At 42.2% G+C, this 20,548-nt stretch overlaps 1 protein-coding gene across 2 annotated transcripts; it reads right to left on the minus strand.

The window, feature by feature from the left end:
- Positions 1 to 931: 931 nt before the first annotated feature.
- On the minus strand, positions 932 to 14,869 carry LOC141960086 (OCIA domain-containing protein 2-like). Of its 2 annotated transcripts, none has more exons than XM_074904772.1 (7): positions 14,795 to 14,869; positions 11,719 to 11,812; positions 10,837 to 10,890; positions 8,600 to 8,647; positions 7,496 to 7,601; positions 6,149 to 6,236; positions 932 to 3,679 (listed from the first exon to the last, which is right to left on the minus strand). In XM_074904772.1, exons 1-6 carry the CDS (start codon positions 14,852 to 14,854, stop codon positions 6,155 to 6,157), a joined length of 444 nt encoding a protein of 147 aa, XP_074760873.1. In that variant the 5' UTR covers positions 14,855 to 14,869; the 3' UTR covers positions 932 to 3,679; positions 6,149 to 6,154. The 2 variants fall into 2 exon arrangements, with proteins under 2 accessions (XP_074760873.1, XP_074760874.1); XM_074904773.1 differs by lacking the exon at positions 14,795 to 14,869 and adding an exon at positions 12,069 to 12,387.
- Between the last annotated feature and the right edge of the window lie 5,679 nt (positions 14,870 to 20,548).

Below are 20,548 nucleotides of genomic sequence, written 5' to 3' on the forward strand. Positions count from 1 at the left end.
GGATTTTTTTTAGCTTTTTTGTAACATTTTCCTGACAAAAGGGAATGTATATCCTATTACTAATAGAAAGTACTAAGGAAAGTATTAGCACTGTATAAATAATGCTTGGTCCTTTTTAAGGTCAGCTATTTTTCCTCCTAGAGATCTCTTCCCCTCTTATTCCAAACTGAAATAAATATTATGGAAGCAACTGATTACCTCATATCTTTCCCTATTTTTTTAATAGGTCACCCATAAATTCAAGCATTCATCTTCTGTTTCAATTAAAAACAAGTTCTGTAACCAACTTGTACAGAATGCGTGATAGTAACGGTCAACATACGTTAGCTCATTAAATTGTGCATAATTAATTACTACAGAACAGCTGTACCAATTTACAGTTCTTAGAGCACTCTTTGTTAATCATTAGGAGCTTATCTTCCCAAGTAGAAAAATCCTGAGGGTCTGGCCATGAGAGCACATGAGGTTTTATCCAGCTCTTCCTGTCTCCCTTTTGCATAAAGTAATAATGTAAAATAATCAGTATGCATTTAAATGATCCTTTCTGCATCATGCAGCATAACTAACACCCCAAAACCTTCTTTCTTATGGAACTTCTGTGAAATAAAATGCATTTTTTTCATATTTCTCTGTCAAATTTTAAGAAGCTTAGAAGTTTAACTAGGTGCTGTAAACCATCCAGTGCTAAAAAATCCAGCATCTGTCCGATTCCACCCCTAGAACACATATCCAGACACCGAAAGTTCCAACACACCTATAAGTCACAGCATGATAAAAGCCAGTTGGTTCCAATTTCATCAAATTAAGTAACATGGTACAGAATGTGTTGTGAGTCTTATGTACCCTTTTGTAGCTGCTGCTTTTGGGAGAGTCAGTTAACTTGAATTTTACTTTATTTTTGTTATGTTATATTTAAGAAATATTGCAACATCATTACTACCTCATTATAAGGCTTGTAGCCCGGCTGCACATTTGACTAGACTGTTGGTTGAGCAAAGCAGGAGAAATTGTATTTTATCAAAATTAAATAACAACGTGGCCAAAACACCAACCCTGTTATTTCTCACATCAAGGAGTATTATGTGGACCCTGACACCTGACAGGCTTAAAAAATTATTTGGTCATAAATCCCCTGAAGTACAGAAAAATGCTTTTAAAGACCTTCTAGAGAACAGTTTGTGCATAAGCTGTGCTCATTTTTCCTTTGATGTGCACAAATGTAGTGCTAATACAGCTTAGACTCACAGACAGCCTTTTCTCCGTAACAGTATCACAGTAACTCCTGAACTTAGGTCCACACAATTAGCTAATCAGAGTATTGCCTCTTGCAAAGTATGGAAATAAATTTAGAAGAAACATGACACAATAATTTTTTTTATAGCTACATTTATTACAGCAAAGAAATTAGAAGCCTGAACAAAATTACATTTAAAGCAAAGTTAAATAGCTAAGTTGTAACGCCAGGAGGTAACACTGCCAACAAGAACAACCTCTGAGAGTCTGACATGGAAGGTCCTCTGTCGCATGCATCAATCTCCTCGGCACCACCAGATGTAATGGCTTGCCTCAGGTGAGGCAGGCATGACTAACCTGTGCGGTTTGTCGCTGTTATCTTGAGAGCAGATGTCAGCTAAGACATGTCACCATACAAGTTTTACTGGCTATCACAGTACACCTGCGATAATTATATTATTTTCACAAATAACAAGGGAGGTTGACTTTTCTGTGGTTGTGTAACCCTCTCTCCCTGCAGCGCTAGTTGAAGGCTCCCCAAAGTTTACCTGCCTGTACACAAAGCATCACCTCTGGTACAGCACAGCTGTATACCCTTGACTCAGACTCCTGAGAAAGAGCTGTGGAAAAAGTCTGTAGAAAGGTAACAAGTGTAAAATTAAAGCCCCTGTTGAGACAGGGGTTCTTAAGTAGCCCATGAATTCAGGAGGGCAAACACCAATTTGGACAGGTATAAAATCTTGAAGGGAAAAAAACCAACAGTGAGGATAGTTAGTCTAACCCTTCTCCCACTGCTGCCTGCCTGGCTAGGAAAGACTCTTCAAGTGCCTTATCAGGGTGGTGAGCATTTAACCTAATAGCTTGTTAAGTCCAGAACGTCTTTTGTGTGTAGTAGCCAATTAATAGTAACTTTATACTTTTACATGCTGCATGTTCCACTTGCAGAATCTCTTTGTGTCCAGGTAAAGATGCCCAAAGGAGCTGATTCAAAAGAGGGGTAATAACCATAGGCATAGTATAAAACCAACCAAACAGAAAACCCACAGAAGACAGGCTTCACCAGCTAACAGCGAACACCAAACTTTTCAGCAGCTGTACATTTGGTTTCCACGTGAACACCATCACTGTGTTTAGGGGAAGTATTTTCTCTTGATTTCCTGAGATACATTGAAGTTTGTATGTCATGCTGTTTGTACGTCTGCCATCTAATTTTTGCTCAACATCTACTAGCCTTGGCTTGTGCACAGACCATAAACTGTTCCAAACTATCTTCTTGTGCATTGTGAATGTGACACATGTTTTTGATATCCCTGGCAAAGTGGGTTTTTATGTAAAACTGGCCTATTAAATGTTGGTTCAGCACAGTAATTGCAGTGTAGCCTGTGCTGTTGTTGGATGGGATAGAGTTAATTTTCTTCACAGTAGCTAGTATGGGATAGTATGTTTTGGATTTGTGCTGGAAACAGTGTTGATAACACAGAGATGTTTTTGTTATTGCTGAGCAGTGCTCACACAGAGTCAAGGCCTTTCTGCTTCTCCCCCCACCCCACCAGCGAGGAGGCCGGGGGTGCGCGAGAAGTTGGGAGGGGACACAGCAGGGACAGCTGACCCCAACTGACCAAAGGGACTTCCCATACCATATGACATCAGGTTCAGCATATAGAGCTGAGGGAAGAAGGCGGGGGGGGATGTTCAGAGTGACCGTGTCTGTCTTCCCAAGTAATAGTGACATGTGATGGAGCCCTGCTTTCCTGGAGGTGGCTGAGCACCTGCCTGCTGATGGGAAGCAGTGATCGAATTCTTTGCTTTGCTTTGCTTGCGTGTGTGGCTTTTGTTTTACTATTAAACTCTTTATCTCAACCCACGAGTTTTCTCACTTTTACTCTGCCAGTGCTCCCCCCATCCCACCAGGGAGGGCAGAGTGAGCAAACAGCTGAGTGGACATGAGTTGTCAGCTGGGGTTAAACCACAACAGACCACACCATAATGAGCTTCTAGCTTACCACTTTTCAAACACTCCAGAAACAAGGAGTCAGTTCAAAGACTGGATAGCTGCAAACTGTGCAAAATTATTTAAACATCCTTGCACTCTTTCCTTTTGATGTGAAAGACAAACATTCCAGCGTATGCCATTTTGCTTGCAACACAAAATATTAACAGCGTCTAAGTGCAGAAGACAAATTTATTTTTTCAGCACTAAGAGCTTAATTGCACTGGAGAAAAAAAAACAAACAAACAAACAACGTACTGAGAAGAGTGAGGAGACGAAAACCCCAAAAGTGCATTACAAGAAATTGCTGTTTACTGTAAACAGAACTATCTAACATTATGCAAGCACTTCAAATAACTCTGTTTACACCAAACCAAAGACACAATTTCTTCTCTACAGAATAAAGCCTTGAAAGAAAGAAGACAATCCATCAGATCTTTATCATCTTCACCATATCTGCAAATGAAATGAAAGGAAATACTTAGCTGAGTGGCACCTTGTTTTCAGTGTGAAATGTGCAACTTCTTGGTGATTTCTCCTAGAACTCTACAAATTCCCTGAAGATAAAGAAATTACCCTTAGAGTCATCAGCATGAATATCGTTTTATCCAGGTGGTCCTCCTAGGCAATTCCAGAGTTTGAAATGTACACTTAGCACGGATAGTGGTGGTGAGATGTGCTCAGTAGGGTCTCTGTACAGTTTTAGAGCACAGCATGCTAAATGAAGAATTTTGATTAAAATATAAAAAAGATTATGAGGTTATTATTTTCATTGTTTAACAATACAGAAAACAACACAATGCTTACAGTATTTATTTTCCTAAGTTTCTAAAACCTGGGCATCAAAAGTGATTCCTGGCAAATTCAAAATGCCACACTGACACAGATATAATGGCTTTTTCCTTCCAGCAATTAAAATTTGGAAGAGATACACTTGCATTTGTTTTCAGACTGTGTTTCTGACTGAGATTTCTAGCTCTTTTAAAAAACAGACAATACTTAAGTGACTGGTAAGAAGTAAAAAGCAGTCAACTTCTTTGATGAACACCTGAGCTGGAACAGGAAACAGGTCCCACAGCAGAAATTCCAGGACCCGCTTCAGGAGGAAAACAAATAGAGAGGACTGTAGCATTCTGCATTCTTGCCTTCATACAGCTGCAAGGATCCTTTGCATTTCATACAATTTGGAACTTACTTAAAATCTAATTGGTACTTAAACACCAGAAGAAATATTGTCAGCTCACGGGGGAAGGTTGAAAAGGGGAAAAAGCTGAACACGTGTTTGGATTTAGGGTTGTGCAAGCTCCAGCTCTGACAAACAGTGGAAGTAAATCCCATCATCAACATTTGATTCCACTACACAGGTAATTGCTAGTAAGTGACCATCCTCAAATATGCTTTGAGGTCCTTATTTGAAATAGGTGAGGACACTGGCCTACATAAGCAAACATTTATTTAAGAGAAAATCTTCAAAAGCACTTAATCAGCACAGCAGTGCAAGGGCTTAATTAAGCTCACAACTGCTAATGGATTTAGGGTGTCATTCATTCAGTCATCTAAGTCCGGCTTGCTCCCTCCTTCGTGCTGGCATTAGCAAGCTATCCGTCAAAAGGTTTCCTGGCTTTGATTTTTTTTTTTTTTTCCCCTTTTTCTTACGAGCTTGATACCTTGCTAGAGCAGTGAGCTGATCGAGAGGGCCAAATTGCTTCATTATCTCTACAGTGGCACAAAAGAAGCACTGCCCATTCTGGCAGCAACCCTATTAGGTGAGTCTAAGCCAAAATGCATTTTCTGGTAGTGGCTGAGAACTTGCAGCTCTTGATACATCATCAAGCAGCAGCAAAGTTGATTAAAACCAGGAATTTATTCTGATGGCTTCCTTAAGGACAATCCTTACTGCTGTAATGTATTGTTGCATAGTAAAAGTCCAGCAAAATCTCTCTTCTAGGTAAGTAAACAGGTTCTGGTCGTATATTCCTGCTTATAGGTTGTCTGCAGTCACATACTTTAGAGCAGGAAAGGGACCATTATCAATAGCCTTGTCTAAATTCGTACATAATACATGTCAAAGAGGCTCAATTCAACAATTTCTGCATCAGGTTTCTGTTCCAAGCTACAGTTAGAGCCGTAATAAACTCACATGGCAGGATTTCCAACAGGCCCTCTGCTCTCCTCTGTTGCAGGCAGCCAAGCTATTTGCAAACACTTTCACACATTCTCCTGCCTGTGAGAAATGTAGGCCAGTTTACCACAAGCAGAACGTGTGAAAAGGCTTTTAAAAAGCCCAGCTGCTGGCCTGTTTTTCATAGACAAAGAGTGAAAGTGCTTTTAAGCAGCTCCCTGCCTTCCACCCCGTAAATGCTCCTTTCCCCTTTCTGGGGTGAAAACATCACAGGTGCATCTCCCCTGCCCCACCACATAGTTGCTCTAGAACCACTCTTACACTACCCTCACTAAGGCTCTGGCCAAACCATAGTACTGGATGCATCACTCCAAAGAAACAAACAAATCCACCTCCAACTGTGTCTGCTTTTAGATTATCAGTATTTCAATGTATTTTTAATTATCAACATTATCCATAATTATTTGATTCTTAAGTAAAAATGCTGGAAATTGAAAGGAGTTATACTTGTTTTCATACAAGTAGTCAATCAAAATTAATTCCAATTAGGTGAATAAGCAATACAGCTAAAGCAGAAATTCCTCAGAAATGGGGGATTTAAAATGTAAGGTATGTAAGGTAAAAATTAAGAAACAAACTTAATTAGAAACCATAGATAGAGAATATTTCAGTGAATAATGCTGAGATTTTAATACATAATTAAATCCGTTATTTTTACTATATTGTTCAAAGGTTTCAAACAAGAATACCACTCAACATGGAAAATAAAATGAGAATTTATTTTAAATTTCAAGGTTGCCTACCTGGGACTAAGATGCTGACAGACCTGAACCTTCCTTCTCATTTGATCCCAATTTTGCTTCACATTCTTTGCAAGTATGATTGCAATGCCTACAATATTGAAAGCAGATAAAATATTCAAGAATTTTGCTGGATTTCTTCCAATACAACCATATAGCATGCTGGCAAATGTTCCTGAAGAAGTAATCTCTTGCCTATACTCTCCAATTTTTTAAACTGCTTTATGGGACATCAACTGCAGAAGATGACATCTAAATGTCTCAGCCAATAAAACCCCATTAATTAACTACTATTTTCAGCAATCACCAAAATATAATAGGATTTTTACAACAGGAAAAGACAGTCCTTGCCATTGTACCTACCAATAATGAACAGTTAGGAGCAAGGCGTATAATACAAAAAAGTGACGAATAGCCATTTTGTGTAACACCAAATGAGGAAAGTAATAGCTTTGTTACGTGGAGGAAAAATGGAAGTAGAAAGATATATGAACAATGAAGAAACTTCCTATTATCAGTCAGGCATTTTCATAGGCATAAAAACTCATGTTGGTCTGGTGGAAAGATGTGCAAAGACAAAGAAAAACATGATTTTGTGGACAGGGTTTTTGGAAATGTAATTTGCATGTGAAAGATACACATGAGAAGCCACACTGAGAATGAAAAGTAATACTGGCAGAAGCTTGGAATACAAGCAGAAGCTTGGAAGAGTTAAGTGTGATTTGATGGGAAAGAGTGCTTTACGTGAAGTTTAGAAAACAATGACTAAAACACAGAGATGCCAGGTGACAGAAGGCAGCCATTGACATGTATCATATGGTTAGAGTTGTAAGGTGGAAAAAATACCCTCGCAATTTGTGGTCTTCGTGGTTTGGCATGACAGTAATGAGGTTGGGCAAAGCCACAGAGGAGGAGGTTGGAATGAGGGTTGAGATTGAAATTGTTGCTAAAATATGAGGATTGTGTAAAAAAAATCTGCAGTGTATTTGGCCCGATGTGTGGTACAAAGGAAGACTCAAAGGGCCAAAGAGATATTATAGGCGATTGTGAGACACTTAGAGACACAATAAAAGATGAAAAGAGAACTAATAACTGTTGTCCCATCACACTTAAAAGTACAATAACTTCATTTAAATCATGGATTTCCTAGTAAGAGGTGTTACACTAAGTTTAATTTGCATTTTCTGAAGAATATTTAGTAGTTTCTAGTACTGTCATATACAGCCTAAGAATATGAGTAGTATCTCACGACTGGATCACAGAATTTAAATTCATAGTTTTGCTGTATATAATTTTTACTACGTTTTAGACTATTTTGAACCAGGATTAATAATTTATATAAGCACAAACCTTTTTTGTTGTGGACCACATGGTACAATACCAATTTTCTGGAACTTTTTTTGGCATTCTCCCATGTATGATATCTTTCCAATGGCAAAACCTAAGACACCAGCAACTATGAAGACAGATAACAAAACATTGTTAATACAAGAGCTTAAATCAAGAGTCTGCAATTGGCTTCATTTGAATCATACGATGAACTGTATGTAGCATGTCTTCTCGAAACATGTCACAAACACGTGAAGTTATACAGGGATTACCGGGATGATTTCAATAACTATTGGAAAGCAGTTACCTATAATGAGACATAGCAATTTGTCCAAAACAATGCACACAGGAGAAGGATATCATATTCAGCTGTAATTACAAGATTTTGGATTTAAAGGAACAAATTACAGAGATATCCCTCGATGAAATTAATTAACGATGTCAGCACTAATTTCTTTTAGTATATAATACAGCACGGTATATTTCTAATCATTGCAATTTTAACACTCTCCTCTTCGGGCTTCTAAGAAGCTAGAACAGCAGCCTGCCATATTACCACACAGTCAGAGTCAGAATAAAAACACGAATTCAACATCCCCAATTTTCTGTTGAACTTCTGTTGAAGAGAGAATCAACTTTATTTCTTGCCATTTAAAAGCTACCTTACTGTATTGTAGTTTCTGCGCTTTTATTTGCTTCCTTTATCAATTCATGGTCATGAATTAGACAGTTAAGATCAAATTAATATATGAAAAGGAACATACTCTTGCATATATTATACTATGATGACTCCTTGATATCATAAACTGTGTGTTCTGCTAAGCATGGCTGATCAATGAGGCTGACTTATTTATAAAACAAAGGTGAGATTGGAGTTTTTACCAATTTGAGAGGATATATTGAGTAAATATGTGCTGCAAGTGACAACGTTGACATTAAAAGAACCTTATTTCATACATTTATTTATAAACACAGCAGAATTCTGACTTCCTAAAGTGCTGTGGTTAACATCTCATTAATTCCAAAAAAGGAAGAGTTTGAAAAGAGATTCAGAGAGATCCATCTAAGGATGCATATCACTTGTAAATATAATTTTATTTCTTTTTAGAATTGGATACAACTTACTTGCCATCTTAGGTAACGCACCAAATCTTGGGTTTGCTGAGAAAACGCCTAAAATAAAAGGAAGTAGTCAGAAAGCTTATTCACTCGAGGAACTCACCAGTACTCAAAACCAAGAGAAGCTTTTGCTTTTCTGAAGGTGAAGACTGTCTAGAAAACTTAAAAGTCCATTAACCCAGATTTAGGAACATCGGGGCAATTTCTGTTCTAAGTTCTTAGTGCTTCTGTTTTGGGGTAGTCCTAAGTCACAGGAGGAAAAAAGTCTGAACTTTGCAGGATTCAGTTCAGGCATGGGTTTGGAGTGTAAATCAACATGAAAGTAGCACTGCTGCCACTGGTGACACCTGCAGCACTGCAGGAGGAGGAAGAGATGGTGGCTTATGTTTCAGTACAAACCAACCAACCCTATTATGTTTTAACAGCAAACTGAAACCTCTTACTCAGGGTCTAACTCCTTGTGCAGCAACAACCAGGCCCAAACTATTCTCTGGTAGTTTTCAGTGGCTATTGATTAAACCCATGTTAACCTGTAGCACTGGTATCTAGCCTCTTCCTCCAGAGAGGAAAGAGCATATGTTCTGGCCTTTAAGAGGAGAATGCAGTGTGCGGACCAAAAGATTCTCTTTAGCTTTTCCCACCAAAATTACCTTCCTCCAGTTAACACCAGGAGACGGAAACTGTATGTCTCTGGGAGCATGTGTGTGGCAGAGCAGTGCCGTGCTGTGGAGAGGGGCTCCACACAGCAAGATTACCATGGCAAAGGGAACAGTGCCCTGTTACATGCATTCAGTGTGAATGATGCTCAGAAGCTCCAGCTTCTTCGAGAGCCAGTGTACTGCGTGCAGTCATCAGAAAGGAGCGTTTCGACAGAAGAGCACTCAGTCTATGCTAAATGCAGCGGCCTTCACCCACTGGCATCTACGCGATTTTAAATTGGGTCTCTCAGGGAGGGAGGAACAAAACTGTTGTTTGCTTCTAAACAGTCCCCCCCTTCCAGTTCTTGACATGCATTAATGATTATTTGATATGGGCTTTTGTTATTTCACAGCTGATCAGAAACATCCAAGTACAATGGAGAGAAAGTGAGAAGAGCACCTGGTGCCAGAGGCTGGCATGTTAGCTGCTGAGACAACTCCAGTGCCCTTTTTATCACTGCTCATCCTTTTTTCAAATGTGTAATCCTTTGCTTTCCTTCACGCACTCTCCCTTGCTCATTCCCTCCCCATTTGCCTACAACCTGAAGGTCAAGGACACAACAGGGAACCCACACCAGCCTCTTGGGGCACAGCTTTTAGGTTTTCTACTCTACTCCTCCTGATCATTCTAGTAAAAAAGAGAATCTGATGAGGAGGAAACATGGTAATAGTGGCTGGAACAAAACAAGGGGCTTGCAACCACACTGAGAAAAGACTGAGCCATGTCCACCTCCTCCAGTTGCTGTCTCCCACCACTCACCTCCTATAGCCCCTGGATTCTTTTCTGCTTCTTGCTTCAGGCCCTGTGATTTTTCTCTTCTCCTACCTGCCCTTGCTTTAAGTGGCTGCAGATGCAGGCTGAAGGACTGTCTTATTTGCTCCTGTGGGATATACTCATCTCAGCAATCTTCACGGTGGATGCCCTTCACTCTTTACCCAAAAGACTAACCTTCAACCTTATTATTAGTCAAGACCCCCAGAAGGGAAACTACACATTGCAAAGTGCAACATGTAAAGCCAGGCTCATCCACCACAGAAACATAATACAATTGTCTTTTGTGCTAGCCTGCAGATCACAAGCCAACTCTATAAAAAGCCCTCTGTCTTCTCACTTTGGCAGTACTCCTTGTCCCCCTGCCCCAAAGCTTTATTCATACTGATACATGGTCGCTGGAAAAACATTGCCAGCATTTCTCAAATAAACCAACAGTTATAGTACCCAATTCTGATGCCCCTCCTCAGGTTGTAGGATGTTCTGCCTGACAAGCACCCCCAGTGAAGACTCTACTCAAATACATGAGATCACGGTGACAGAGTCTAGCCACCAGTCTTTGAATTCGTGAATTCTCTTTTCAGCTCATGGGCTTTCAAAAGAATGACTGTGGCAATGCATACATAACGATCAAATCACTGTAACCATGATAGTGATGAAAGGAATATCGATCTTGAAAAACAGCAGGCTTCAGGGAAACTTGCATTTCAGTAGTAATTCCAGAGCCTCAACTTCATAACTTAGGAGCATCGTGTATTTTTTTTTTTGTTTACCTTTTGAGACTAGCCCCTGGGTGACAAGCATGCTCCCAAGAGACAAAGGAAGAGCTGTAAAAATAGAAAGAGTATCTGGTATCAGCCAAAATTTGTTACCTATATGTTAAATACATTACCCTTTTATATGTTTATAATGTTAAACATATTACTCATCTTCTAAACGTTAACTTTGCATACTGTCTTAATCACCTATTACATCTACTCATTCAGATGACTATCATCTCTTCAAAGCAAGGATGTGTTCACACAGTGCCAGACATCAGGCATGCTGTAGCGTCTGGAGCAAGTGCGTTATATTTATTTACTAAATAATAACTTCCATAATCAGAATATCTCCTGTCAGTACTACAACACTAGCAATGACAGCAGCTCCAATTAAATGCTGAAGCCCTTTTCAATCTTCTCCTTTAAGAAAATGTGTAATTTAGATACAAATTGACATGGTGAACTTAAAAGACAGTAGAACACTAGTAACTAATCTTTTAGATGTCCTACACCTAAAGAATTTCACAAACCCAAGACACGTAACCATGCCTGCCTTTTATTCAAAGGCAGGAATAAGTACATAATAAAGTAAAACATTTGTAATGTTGTTTTAATAACGGACTTCAGGAATAGAACCACTTCTAATGACTGTTAAGGCAAGCTCATGTTAAACAAGAGCTTAATTCAACCACCTTTACCTACAGTGATTATGCAAAGAATTCGATTAACCCTATAATAACATCTTGCTCAACTTAAAGTGACAGTTACCCCACAATAACATTCCAACAAACTTCAATGTGTTACAATAAACAGTGTAACATCTTGCAGCCAGTTTTGCTTAAGTACATCGAGAAGTCATTCTCAGTGTGATAAGAACAAGTTTGGAATGCTCACCTCTGTACCAGAAACTTTCCTTTTTGCATTCTTTACGGATCCTTGCAATTTCTCCAGCATTGTGATTTTGTGAGATGGGACAATAGAACATTGGCTGAAACAATAAACTTGAGTTAGCTTACTGAATTTAATCTCACAGGAAGAAAAAAACAGATCAATTAAAGAAAACAAGTTATTTTAAAAAAAAAACAAGTAAAATACAATACAAAAAACAACCAACCAACCAGTTGTGTGATTAAACGTTTACTTGGCACCCCAACAGAGAAACAGGAAGAACTACATAGGTTTTCAGTTAAAACCACTCATCCTGTTCGTCTGTACTTTACTAAAACAGCTCGGCTGCTGCTTACCCCAGAAGTATATTTATTGCTTTATTTCTGTTAGCCCTTTCATTCTCATGAGCTACATCATCTTGCTGGGAAGCAAATGGCAGGAAATAAAGGCGGAGGGGTAGTTTCTAAAACTGAAATTGTGTCCCGTACAGGAGTCAATTTAAGTTCAGTAAGAGCAGATTTTGCAAGTATTCCGAAGAGGGTCAGCATAAACTCTGCCCGATTCCCCTAACCAGCTGTCGTGGTTCGAACTCGGCCGGCAGCCAACCACCCCGCAGCCAGTCGCTGACCCTTCCCCCTCCCCGCCCGGGAAACAGGGGAGAGACAGAAAGTAAAAACTCGTAGGTTGAGATTGATACCAGTGTAGTGATGGCAACAAACAATGACGGGAAGTACAACAGGGAAGGCACAATGCGCCTGCTCGCCGCTCGCCCCCCCGCCCGCGGCCCCGACAGAACGAAGAGCCCGCCACCACAGACCGGAAGCGAGGGAGCCCGCGTCTGACGTCACAGGCGAGGGACTGCTCCAATGGCCAATCCGAGCCCGCCGCGCCGGCTGTCCCCGCCCGGCTGGGGGACGGTTAACTCTATCCCGGCCGGAATGCGCGTCGGGCGCTCGGGCTCCGCTCTCGGCTCCGGGGAATCACCAACGTCCCAGCCGAAACCGGGACACGAGCCTAACTCTCTCTCTGAGCGGCTTAAATATATTCATGGCATTAACTGAACTCAACAACCATGGCTTCACCCCAATAATAATTAGCTTGCCAACTGGCTTCTTTTAGGCTAATGGTAATGGGTTGTTTTTTTTTTTTTTCTATTTTGATTGTGAGAAAAAAAGTGACAGTATTCTCTCTTGCATTCTACTATCCAGGGTATTGATATATGGATACAAGTAGATTATTTTTCGTTCTTTAACTGATGACTTGGTTATCAGTGTTTGCACTTGCAGTACCATTACTGGACATCTGAAATACATGGGTGCACTGGTTTTGGCTGGGAAACAACTTGTTTTTTAATAGTAGCTATTAGGGTGCTGCGTTTCAGATTTGCGACCAAATCAGTGTTGACAATACAGAGATGTTTTTGTTATTGCTGAGCAGTGCTCACACAGAGTCAAGGCCTTTCTGCTTCTCACCCCACCCCACCAGCGAGCAGGCTGGGGGTGCACAAGAACTTGGGAGGGGACACGATGGGGACAGCTGACCCCAACTGACCAAAGGGATATCCCACACCATATGATGTGCTCAGCGATAAAAGCTGGGGAAGAGAAGCTGTCATTAAGTTAATTGAAATTTTAACATTTTTCTGAAAAAACCACAGCATCTACAAACATTTTTGAAAGCAAAACTGGATTTCATAGAACAAGCAGTGCCTTGGGAAAAAGAGCACATTAGTCTGTTACAGGATTCTACCTCATTTTATGTCTGACTGATCCATGATTTTTTAACCGTAACAATGAAATGCTTTCCTTGGCTGCAGCCACACATTTCACATTTTAGCTAATTACTATCTCAGTCCTTCTTCAAGCACTGCTCCCACTAAAGTTAATAATGGTGCTGTTTGGGTAAACAGTATAGAACTGACTCTGCTCCAGACCCTAGAGCACCACTTCAAACTGGTTTCACAGCAAGGTCACAGCAAACACAATAAAATCCAAACAGGCTGAGTAAAAGATAAGGAAATGAGTACCAGGGCCCTGCACCAACAGGCTTTACAACCTTTCTGACCCCATACACACCCTGCCAGGGGCTTAGTTGCTTGGGCTCAAAGTCAGCTCTAACATGGCACCGTTGTGTAACACTGAATTAGATTGCTGTGAAAACAGCGAATCTGAGAGAAAGGGCTGCAAGAAACGTTGCCCAGGGCCTCTACCCCTCTGCTCAGGAGCTGCATTTAAGCTCAGGCCCTTGCCTTAATTCTGTTGTAGGTGCGCTTGTATGTGGCCTTTTATCATGATGATCCCTACCTTGAACTCCTGCCTTACCCTCAGCCTGGCCTTATTCCTAGGGACTTGCCTGGCAGTCACTGGACTGACTGTTGGCTGACCCTGGTTAACATCACTGGATCTGCTCTGCTCCTCTTTGACCCTGGCTAACATCACCAGATCTGCTCTGCTTCTCTTTTTTGGGTACTGTGGGACTGCGCTCCTTGTCACAGAGGTCACAACCCCTGCCGTGTGCTTGTGGCTCCCAGGTCACTTTCCTTGCAGATCAGCCCACTTTTGCTGCCCTCTGGCAGCGACTGGTTAGCAACAAGCCCATACCACGTCTAAATTCCTTGTGGTTAATTACATGCTTACAGCATAAAATGGTAAAATCTGAACCCTGTGGGTAGCTGACTTCTCCAGCAGAGGAGAATGCTCAGCTGCCATACGGCGGGAGGGCAGGCTCTTGTGTAGGACTGTTCCATTCTCCCTTTCAGAATGCATACACATGCACATGCACACACGCACAACTTGATAGGGACAGGTTATACTGGACTAGTACTCAGACACTAGGGCTCTGCCAGTTTGTAATTAGTTTAACCAGCACAGCATAAATCAGAGCCCACTATCTTAAGACTCAAAAGCTCCTAGACCTCTGAGCGTAGCGAATCAGGAAGCATAACAAATAGCCCTTTCCTCTCTCCATTTATATGCTTAAGCTAACGGACATCTGTTTCTCTCTTCAGTAAGAGCAGCCAATGCAAAATCCTGGTTCTTCACTAGCAATAGCATCAAAATAAAAGGGAGGAAACCCAGCTTACCCATCCCATTTGCTTTAGCGGAGACAGCTGAGTTTCCTGTTGGGTTGTTTTGGAAGACATTCTCTTTCCTTGTACGCTGCTACTGATCCTGGTCGGCAGAAATTACGTGTTTTATGCGTGGCTACCTCTCTCTCTGCTAAGTACAAAGGTAAAAAGCCAGAGTATCATATTGATATTGTAAATCCAGGGTTCACCCAGGAACAGTAATGATCAAGTTGAAAGGACTATATTTTTTTACAGCAGATAGCATCCACTCACCTGATTAATGGGACTTATTTGCAATACAGAGTTATGTGTTGCCTAATTCAGACAGGGAAGTTGGTAAGTAAAGTCAGATGCTGGATCATGACATAACACAGCACTCCCAGTCGTAAAGAAACAAGAACAAATATGAGCAAATAATCCAAAACCTTTGTAATTTTTATTGTACTGCAGGTCAAAAATTTATCTTCTTCAGTGTGCTGTCCAGAATCACTGTATTGCTTCTATTCTCACTGCCATCATCTGAAGTTTTGATTCCACAGGACACACAGTGCAAGTCTATCACAAACCACATCTGCATTTCCAACAAACACAATCCAGTTACAAACATGCTTTTACAAAATTAAATCTATAAGAACAAATAGATTCCAAGGAGTTTTACAGTTGCAGCCTTCTATGCCTGAGAATTGTGCTGCTAAGAAAAGGCAAGAAGGAATCCCATTTATTTCTGGAGTAATTCAAACATCTAAACTGTAATTTTTACCTAGCAATTTGCTGCATGGTCTGCCACTTTATCTATCAACGTACAGGGTACTGCTGCTCTTCAAAAGTACCTTCTGAGAATGGTGGCACCGGGCGAGGCTAAAGTGACTGTGAAGGATAGAGTTAAGCAGGAAACTTGTGCAACAATTTAATAACCTGTATGGTTGTTGTCATTCATAATATTACTGTATAAACCACTTCCTGCACTTATTTTGGGGTCAGTTACATAGCAATAAAGTTCATGCAACGTCTGCTTCACGTACCCTGGATATGCATACAACAATGCTTTTTTAAGTAATGGAACAGAAGCAACATGACCTCCTCTCCCCTTAGTAAAAAGACTCAATTAAGCATTGCATTCACACCAATCTGCACTTTATTCTCAGCCACTCTCAAAAACGACAATGGCCACCGTGTCTTTGAAAAAATTTAAGTTTGAAAATCCACATAATATTGGGAAAGCTCACAGTTCTTCACCGTCAGCCTCACCCCGACTAAGAGAAAATTTAATTTTCCATCAGTCTCTCATCACTGAATGCAAAAGAAGGAGATAAAAGATAAGAAAAAATGCATGAAACAGAGGTTTACATCAATCAAAGACACAAAATTTTCTTATTCTTATCTACTTTCTTATTCTTATTTTCTCATGAAGCCTACCTGTGCAGATGGTTGTATGAAAAGCATCACAGGAAAGTACTACTGACTGATACGGTTTCTAACTCCTGCAACAGATTTTAAGTACTCATCTTTTTCATGAGGATAAAAAAGCCGAGTCACTGGAGAAAATAAAGAAAATGAAAAACAATTTAAGGAGTATAAGTTAGGTTATAAAAATTTGCAGATTGCCATTAACCTCCTGTACTGTATTCAGCATACGTTTCTCCAGAGTTAGAAGTTGCTCAGATACACTTCTGCTTCAATATAACACAGAATCCAGAGAAATCTGCCCTTCAAGCAGCTTCCTGTTACCTCTCCTGCCTGGGATGAAAGCTGAAAGCTATACCCACAAGAACAAAGCAAAGAGACAGAGCTGAGGGCATCAAAATATTATTTAACTGAATTATTTAATATTAGAACTCAACACACATGCTGCCTCCTATCTGTGGAATGTAAAAGTATTCCAGTGTTTTGGGGCATTGTGTCTTGGAAAGACAACTATTATCCAAAAAAATAACTTCATTTGCATTGATCTGTTGAAGAAATGTAACTTTCTTGCATATTTTTACCGTAACACTTTTTGCTGTTTTCTCAACCTATGTAATTGTTAGTGTAAAAAATTAACTGTATATCCTCTTAGCTGCCTTGGGAAGAATTCCCCAATGATGTTATTCTTCTGTTTAATTGGAATACTTACATAACGCATGATTAAATCAATGTGGTTTGCAAGGATCAAATATTCAAACTTCTTCCTATTCTGCAAGAATTCTTCTGGATCATTTACTCATTTACAGAAAAAAAGGCTAAAACTGCTGAAAGATCTCATAGTTTCGATTCTCCTAACTGGTTGATAAAGAAGCAGTATGCAAGAAGATTGCAAAGTTTTTCAGATGTAGGAATTGCCAACTTCATATAATCTGTTTTCACTAAGAAGCGTCTTTTCAGGTAGGAATGGTGACCGCGTAATTTCTGTGATGCCTTGGGGGAGAAGGTGGGAGCCAAAATTGCATGTGTTAACCGGTATATGCAACTGACTGGGATCTACAGTGGAGACGCCACGCATCTGCCCAGCGCAGGTGCCACTAAAGTGCAATGATGACTGGACAACTCGTTAGGACTTTAGCGAGGCCCTTCAAGGTCTGAGTGTTCACTGGGAGGAAGAGGGGAAGGCTCACTATGATGTTTCACCTGTTATCTTCTGAGCTGGCTCTTTATTTTAAATCCAGACTCTTCTTTCAAAGGAGAGTCAACAGAGCAGCTGCACGAGGTCTTCGACGGAAAGTTCCCCCCCAACAACTGGGTGGACACCACGAAGCGGGTGAAAGCCCCGTGCTTGCCCGGCCGTGCCCCTGCAGCACCTGCTCGCACGTCTGCCGAGGGTTACTCGCCCAGCGCCCAAGCGAGAACGGGGCCTGTACGTGCTGCTCGCTCGAAGGCCCGAGGAGCTGCCTGCAGACGGGCAAAGCGGCGGGCGCGCTGGGTTTCGTGGGAAGGAGGAGTGGGCACAGCCAGGCGCAGGGCAGGCGTCCGCCCACCGACAGCTGCCTTCCTCTTCGGCCCGGCCGCCGGGGCTGATACCCCCGGCTCGGCCAGCCCGGCACCGTGCCACGGCTCCGGCGCTGGGCCAGGGCCTGTGGCGAGGCAGCAGCCGAGGTGTCGGGCGTTGGCGGGAAATTCTCCGTATGAGCCGCCGCCTGCCCCCTGCCCCGGGCCGGCCGCCGAGAGCCACACCAGCCCCGGCCGTGCTCCCGCCGTGACGCCGGACAAATCCGGCACCGCGGAGATCAGCCCCGCCGGGACGGAAAGGAGGAGACGGCCGCGGGCGCCGCTCACCTCCCGCGGGGCGCCGGGCCACCGAAGAAGGGAGCAGCTCGGCCCGTCCGCGGGGGTCCGCGGCGCCCGGCCCCGGCAGCCCGTGAGGAGCGGGGGCCCGGTTGCACGGCGGCCGTGGGCGGGCGCGCACAAGCTCCGTCCCGCACCCAGGTCAGCCCGCGGGGCGCTGAGCTGGCGCGGGGAGGCGGCCGGCCCGCTGCCCGCCCTGCCGCCGGCTCCACCGCCGGGCTCCACCGCCGGGCTCCACCGCCGGGCTCCACCGCCGGGCTCCACCGCCGGGCTCCACCGCCGGGCTCCACCGCCGGGCTCCACCGCCGGGCTCCACCGCCATCTCCCGGCCGCCGGCGGCGGGGCCAGCCGGGCAGCCAGCCACGGCCCCCGCCGAGCCCTGGGCAGCCCGCCCGCCCCGGGCGAGGGGCGGGTGGTGCCCCGCCGGGCTCTCCTCCGCCCGGCTGCCTGGTCCTGCCGGTACCTGTTACTAAATGAGCGGGTCGCGCCTCCCCATGGGCTGCCCGGGAGAAAAACCGTGACCGTGCTGAGGAGATTCCGTCTGAGTTCTCCTGCTTCCCCAGAGAAACTCGGAACACGGTTTTAGCTATGGAGTCTGTTAATGAAGTTAACGGTCAACGAGCAGGGTACGACGTACGGTGCTGGCGGTGTCCTAAGAATTGAAAATATTTTGTGGAAACTTAATGAAATCCGGTTCAAAAAAGAAGTGACAAATTCCGTTTTGATCATTTTGGAATGAAAAGCATTGCTTATCCACCCTGGTTTTATTAGTATCTAAGTAAATAAATGAATTTTAATATCTCTATTGACAAGAAGTAAAACAAGAAAAATACTTTCATCGATCAAAAATAATTTTGCAAGAAAAAGTTGTCCGAAAATGTCACTTTGTGGTGGAGGGATGTGCTCCTCTCAGAACACTGGAAAAAATTGTTCCACTTTCTCTAAAACAAAGCATGTAAACCTGAGTTTTATTTTGCATTTCATCCTTAATAAAAACTGTTGCAGTTTTTGTTTTGGTTTGGGTTTTTTTTGCAGTGAGATGTAGTTTTTAGTAGAGTATCCTAAGTGGTGATATGACACTTCAGTGCTTACCATGAAATGAATAACTTGTGAGATCACCGTTATACTTCCTCCTCTTGCATGACCTTGGCATCCCTATTTCATTATAAACATGACATGAGTCATAGTTCGTTTTCTTAAGTCCAGAAAGGCTTTCAGCTTCTAGAAGTCTTCGCTGCTTGAAGCCCCTCTCCCCAGAGTATTCTCTCACTCTTGCCAGCCAAACCATTGGGCTTTGCTGCTGCAAAATGTGCCCGTCACATGGAGGTTTGGCACGAGTGATGCCCTGAAACAGCTCTTAAAAGTATACCTAATATCTCCTGTGATCTAAGAGGTATCCTTAGATCTCATGTATCATCTTTCATATGAAATTATAGGTAAAAACTATTTAGTAGACACTGACTACAAGCTGTTCTGAAAAATACAATAGACAAGAAACTCCCACATGGGGCAAGTCCCTAATAACCCATAATTTCTTCGCTGGTTCAGTTTAAACTGGTCATAAAATGAAAGAGCACTGGAATGACAATTTTCGCCTGGGGCACATGCATGCCCAGGGATAGTGGTTGGTTGGATTCTTGCACCTTCCTGCATAAAAGTGCCTATTATAAGTAAGGTTACACTTCTTTTCCGTTTTAACTTTAAAGGTAAAGTTTATCACAACTATGTTCCTCAAACACTCCTTGTTTTTAATATTTACCTGAAGGTACTTCAGAGCTATAAAAATGGAGAGAAAAAGATAGACAGGAGCCAATAAGTGTTAGTGATTCAGAATAATAAACACAAACCAAAAGAGAGATCCTTATCCTTGCCAGAACAAAACCAACCTTACACATCAGAAAACAAGAGATACTGAAAATACATCAGCCAATATGGAGCTGAATGCTTGGCTGAAGGATTTTCTATTGTCAGAGTAGAAGGAGATCAAGGAGCTGAGACTTCACAAAGTCAGGGAAGGTTTACAGGCTCTGGCTGCTTGTCTGAAGAACCTTTTAGAAAACACTGCGGGGCTGCCAGGATCCTGAGGTTGACCACATTCAGCAAAGGCAAAGCCTTCCCAGTGTGCTTATTTAAGAGAAACACTCCACATATGCATGCAGGTTTGCATACAGCACGAGAGAAGGAGGAACTCTAACCAGCTATGATAAATATGGGGGGTTTTGTCCATTATAAAATCACAAAGACTCTTAATTGCTTAAAAATTCCCTGAGAAACAAAGACCTGGAGTAGTGGAAGCACAGTGCAGTTACAAAAATGTATCAGTAATAAAAACATATAGAGCATAAGAATTGCACTGTAGGGCACTGTTCTCGTGCTAATGGGAGTAGGAGTTAAGGGGGAATGGAAAGACATGAAAAGTCACAGCAGGAAACAGTCAACATACTTCTGAGTAAAACATTAAACTGTCCTTACCACGTACGAGAAATTGTGTAATAGTGTTCTATGTCTTGG

This window comes from Athene noctua, chromosome 4 (assembly GCF_965140245.1).
Source record: "Athene noctua chromosome 4, bAthNoc1.hap1.1, whole genome shotgun sequence".
Classification (NCBI taxonomy): Eukaryota; Metazoa; Chordata; class Aves; order Strigiformes; family Strigidae; genus Athene; species Athene noctua.

Coding starts and splice junctions, on each gene's coding strand:
- LOC141960086 (XM_074904772.1), bottom strand. CDS start 14,854: ATGTCTTCCAAAACAACCCAACAGGAAACTCAGCTGTCTCCGCTAAAG. Junction 10,891..11,718: donor GGAAAGTTTCTGGTACAGAG/GTGAGCATTCCA, acceptor CTATTTTTACAG/CTCTTCCTTTGTCTCTTGGG. Junction 6,237..7,495: donor TGTGGTCCACAACAAAAAAG/GTTTGTGCTTAT, acceptor TCAATATTGTAG/GCATTGCAATCATACTTGCA.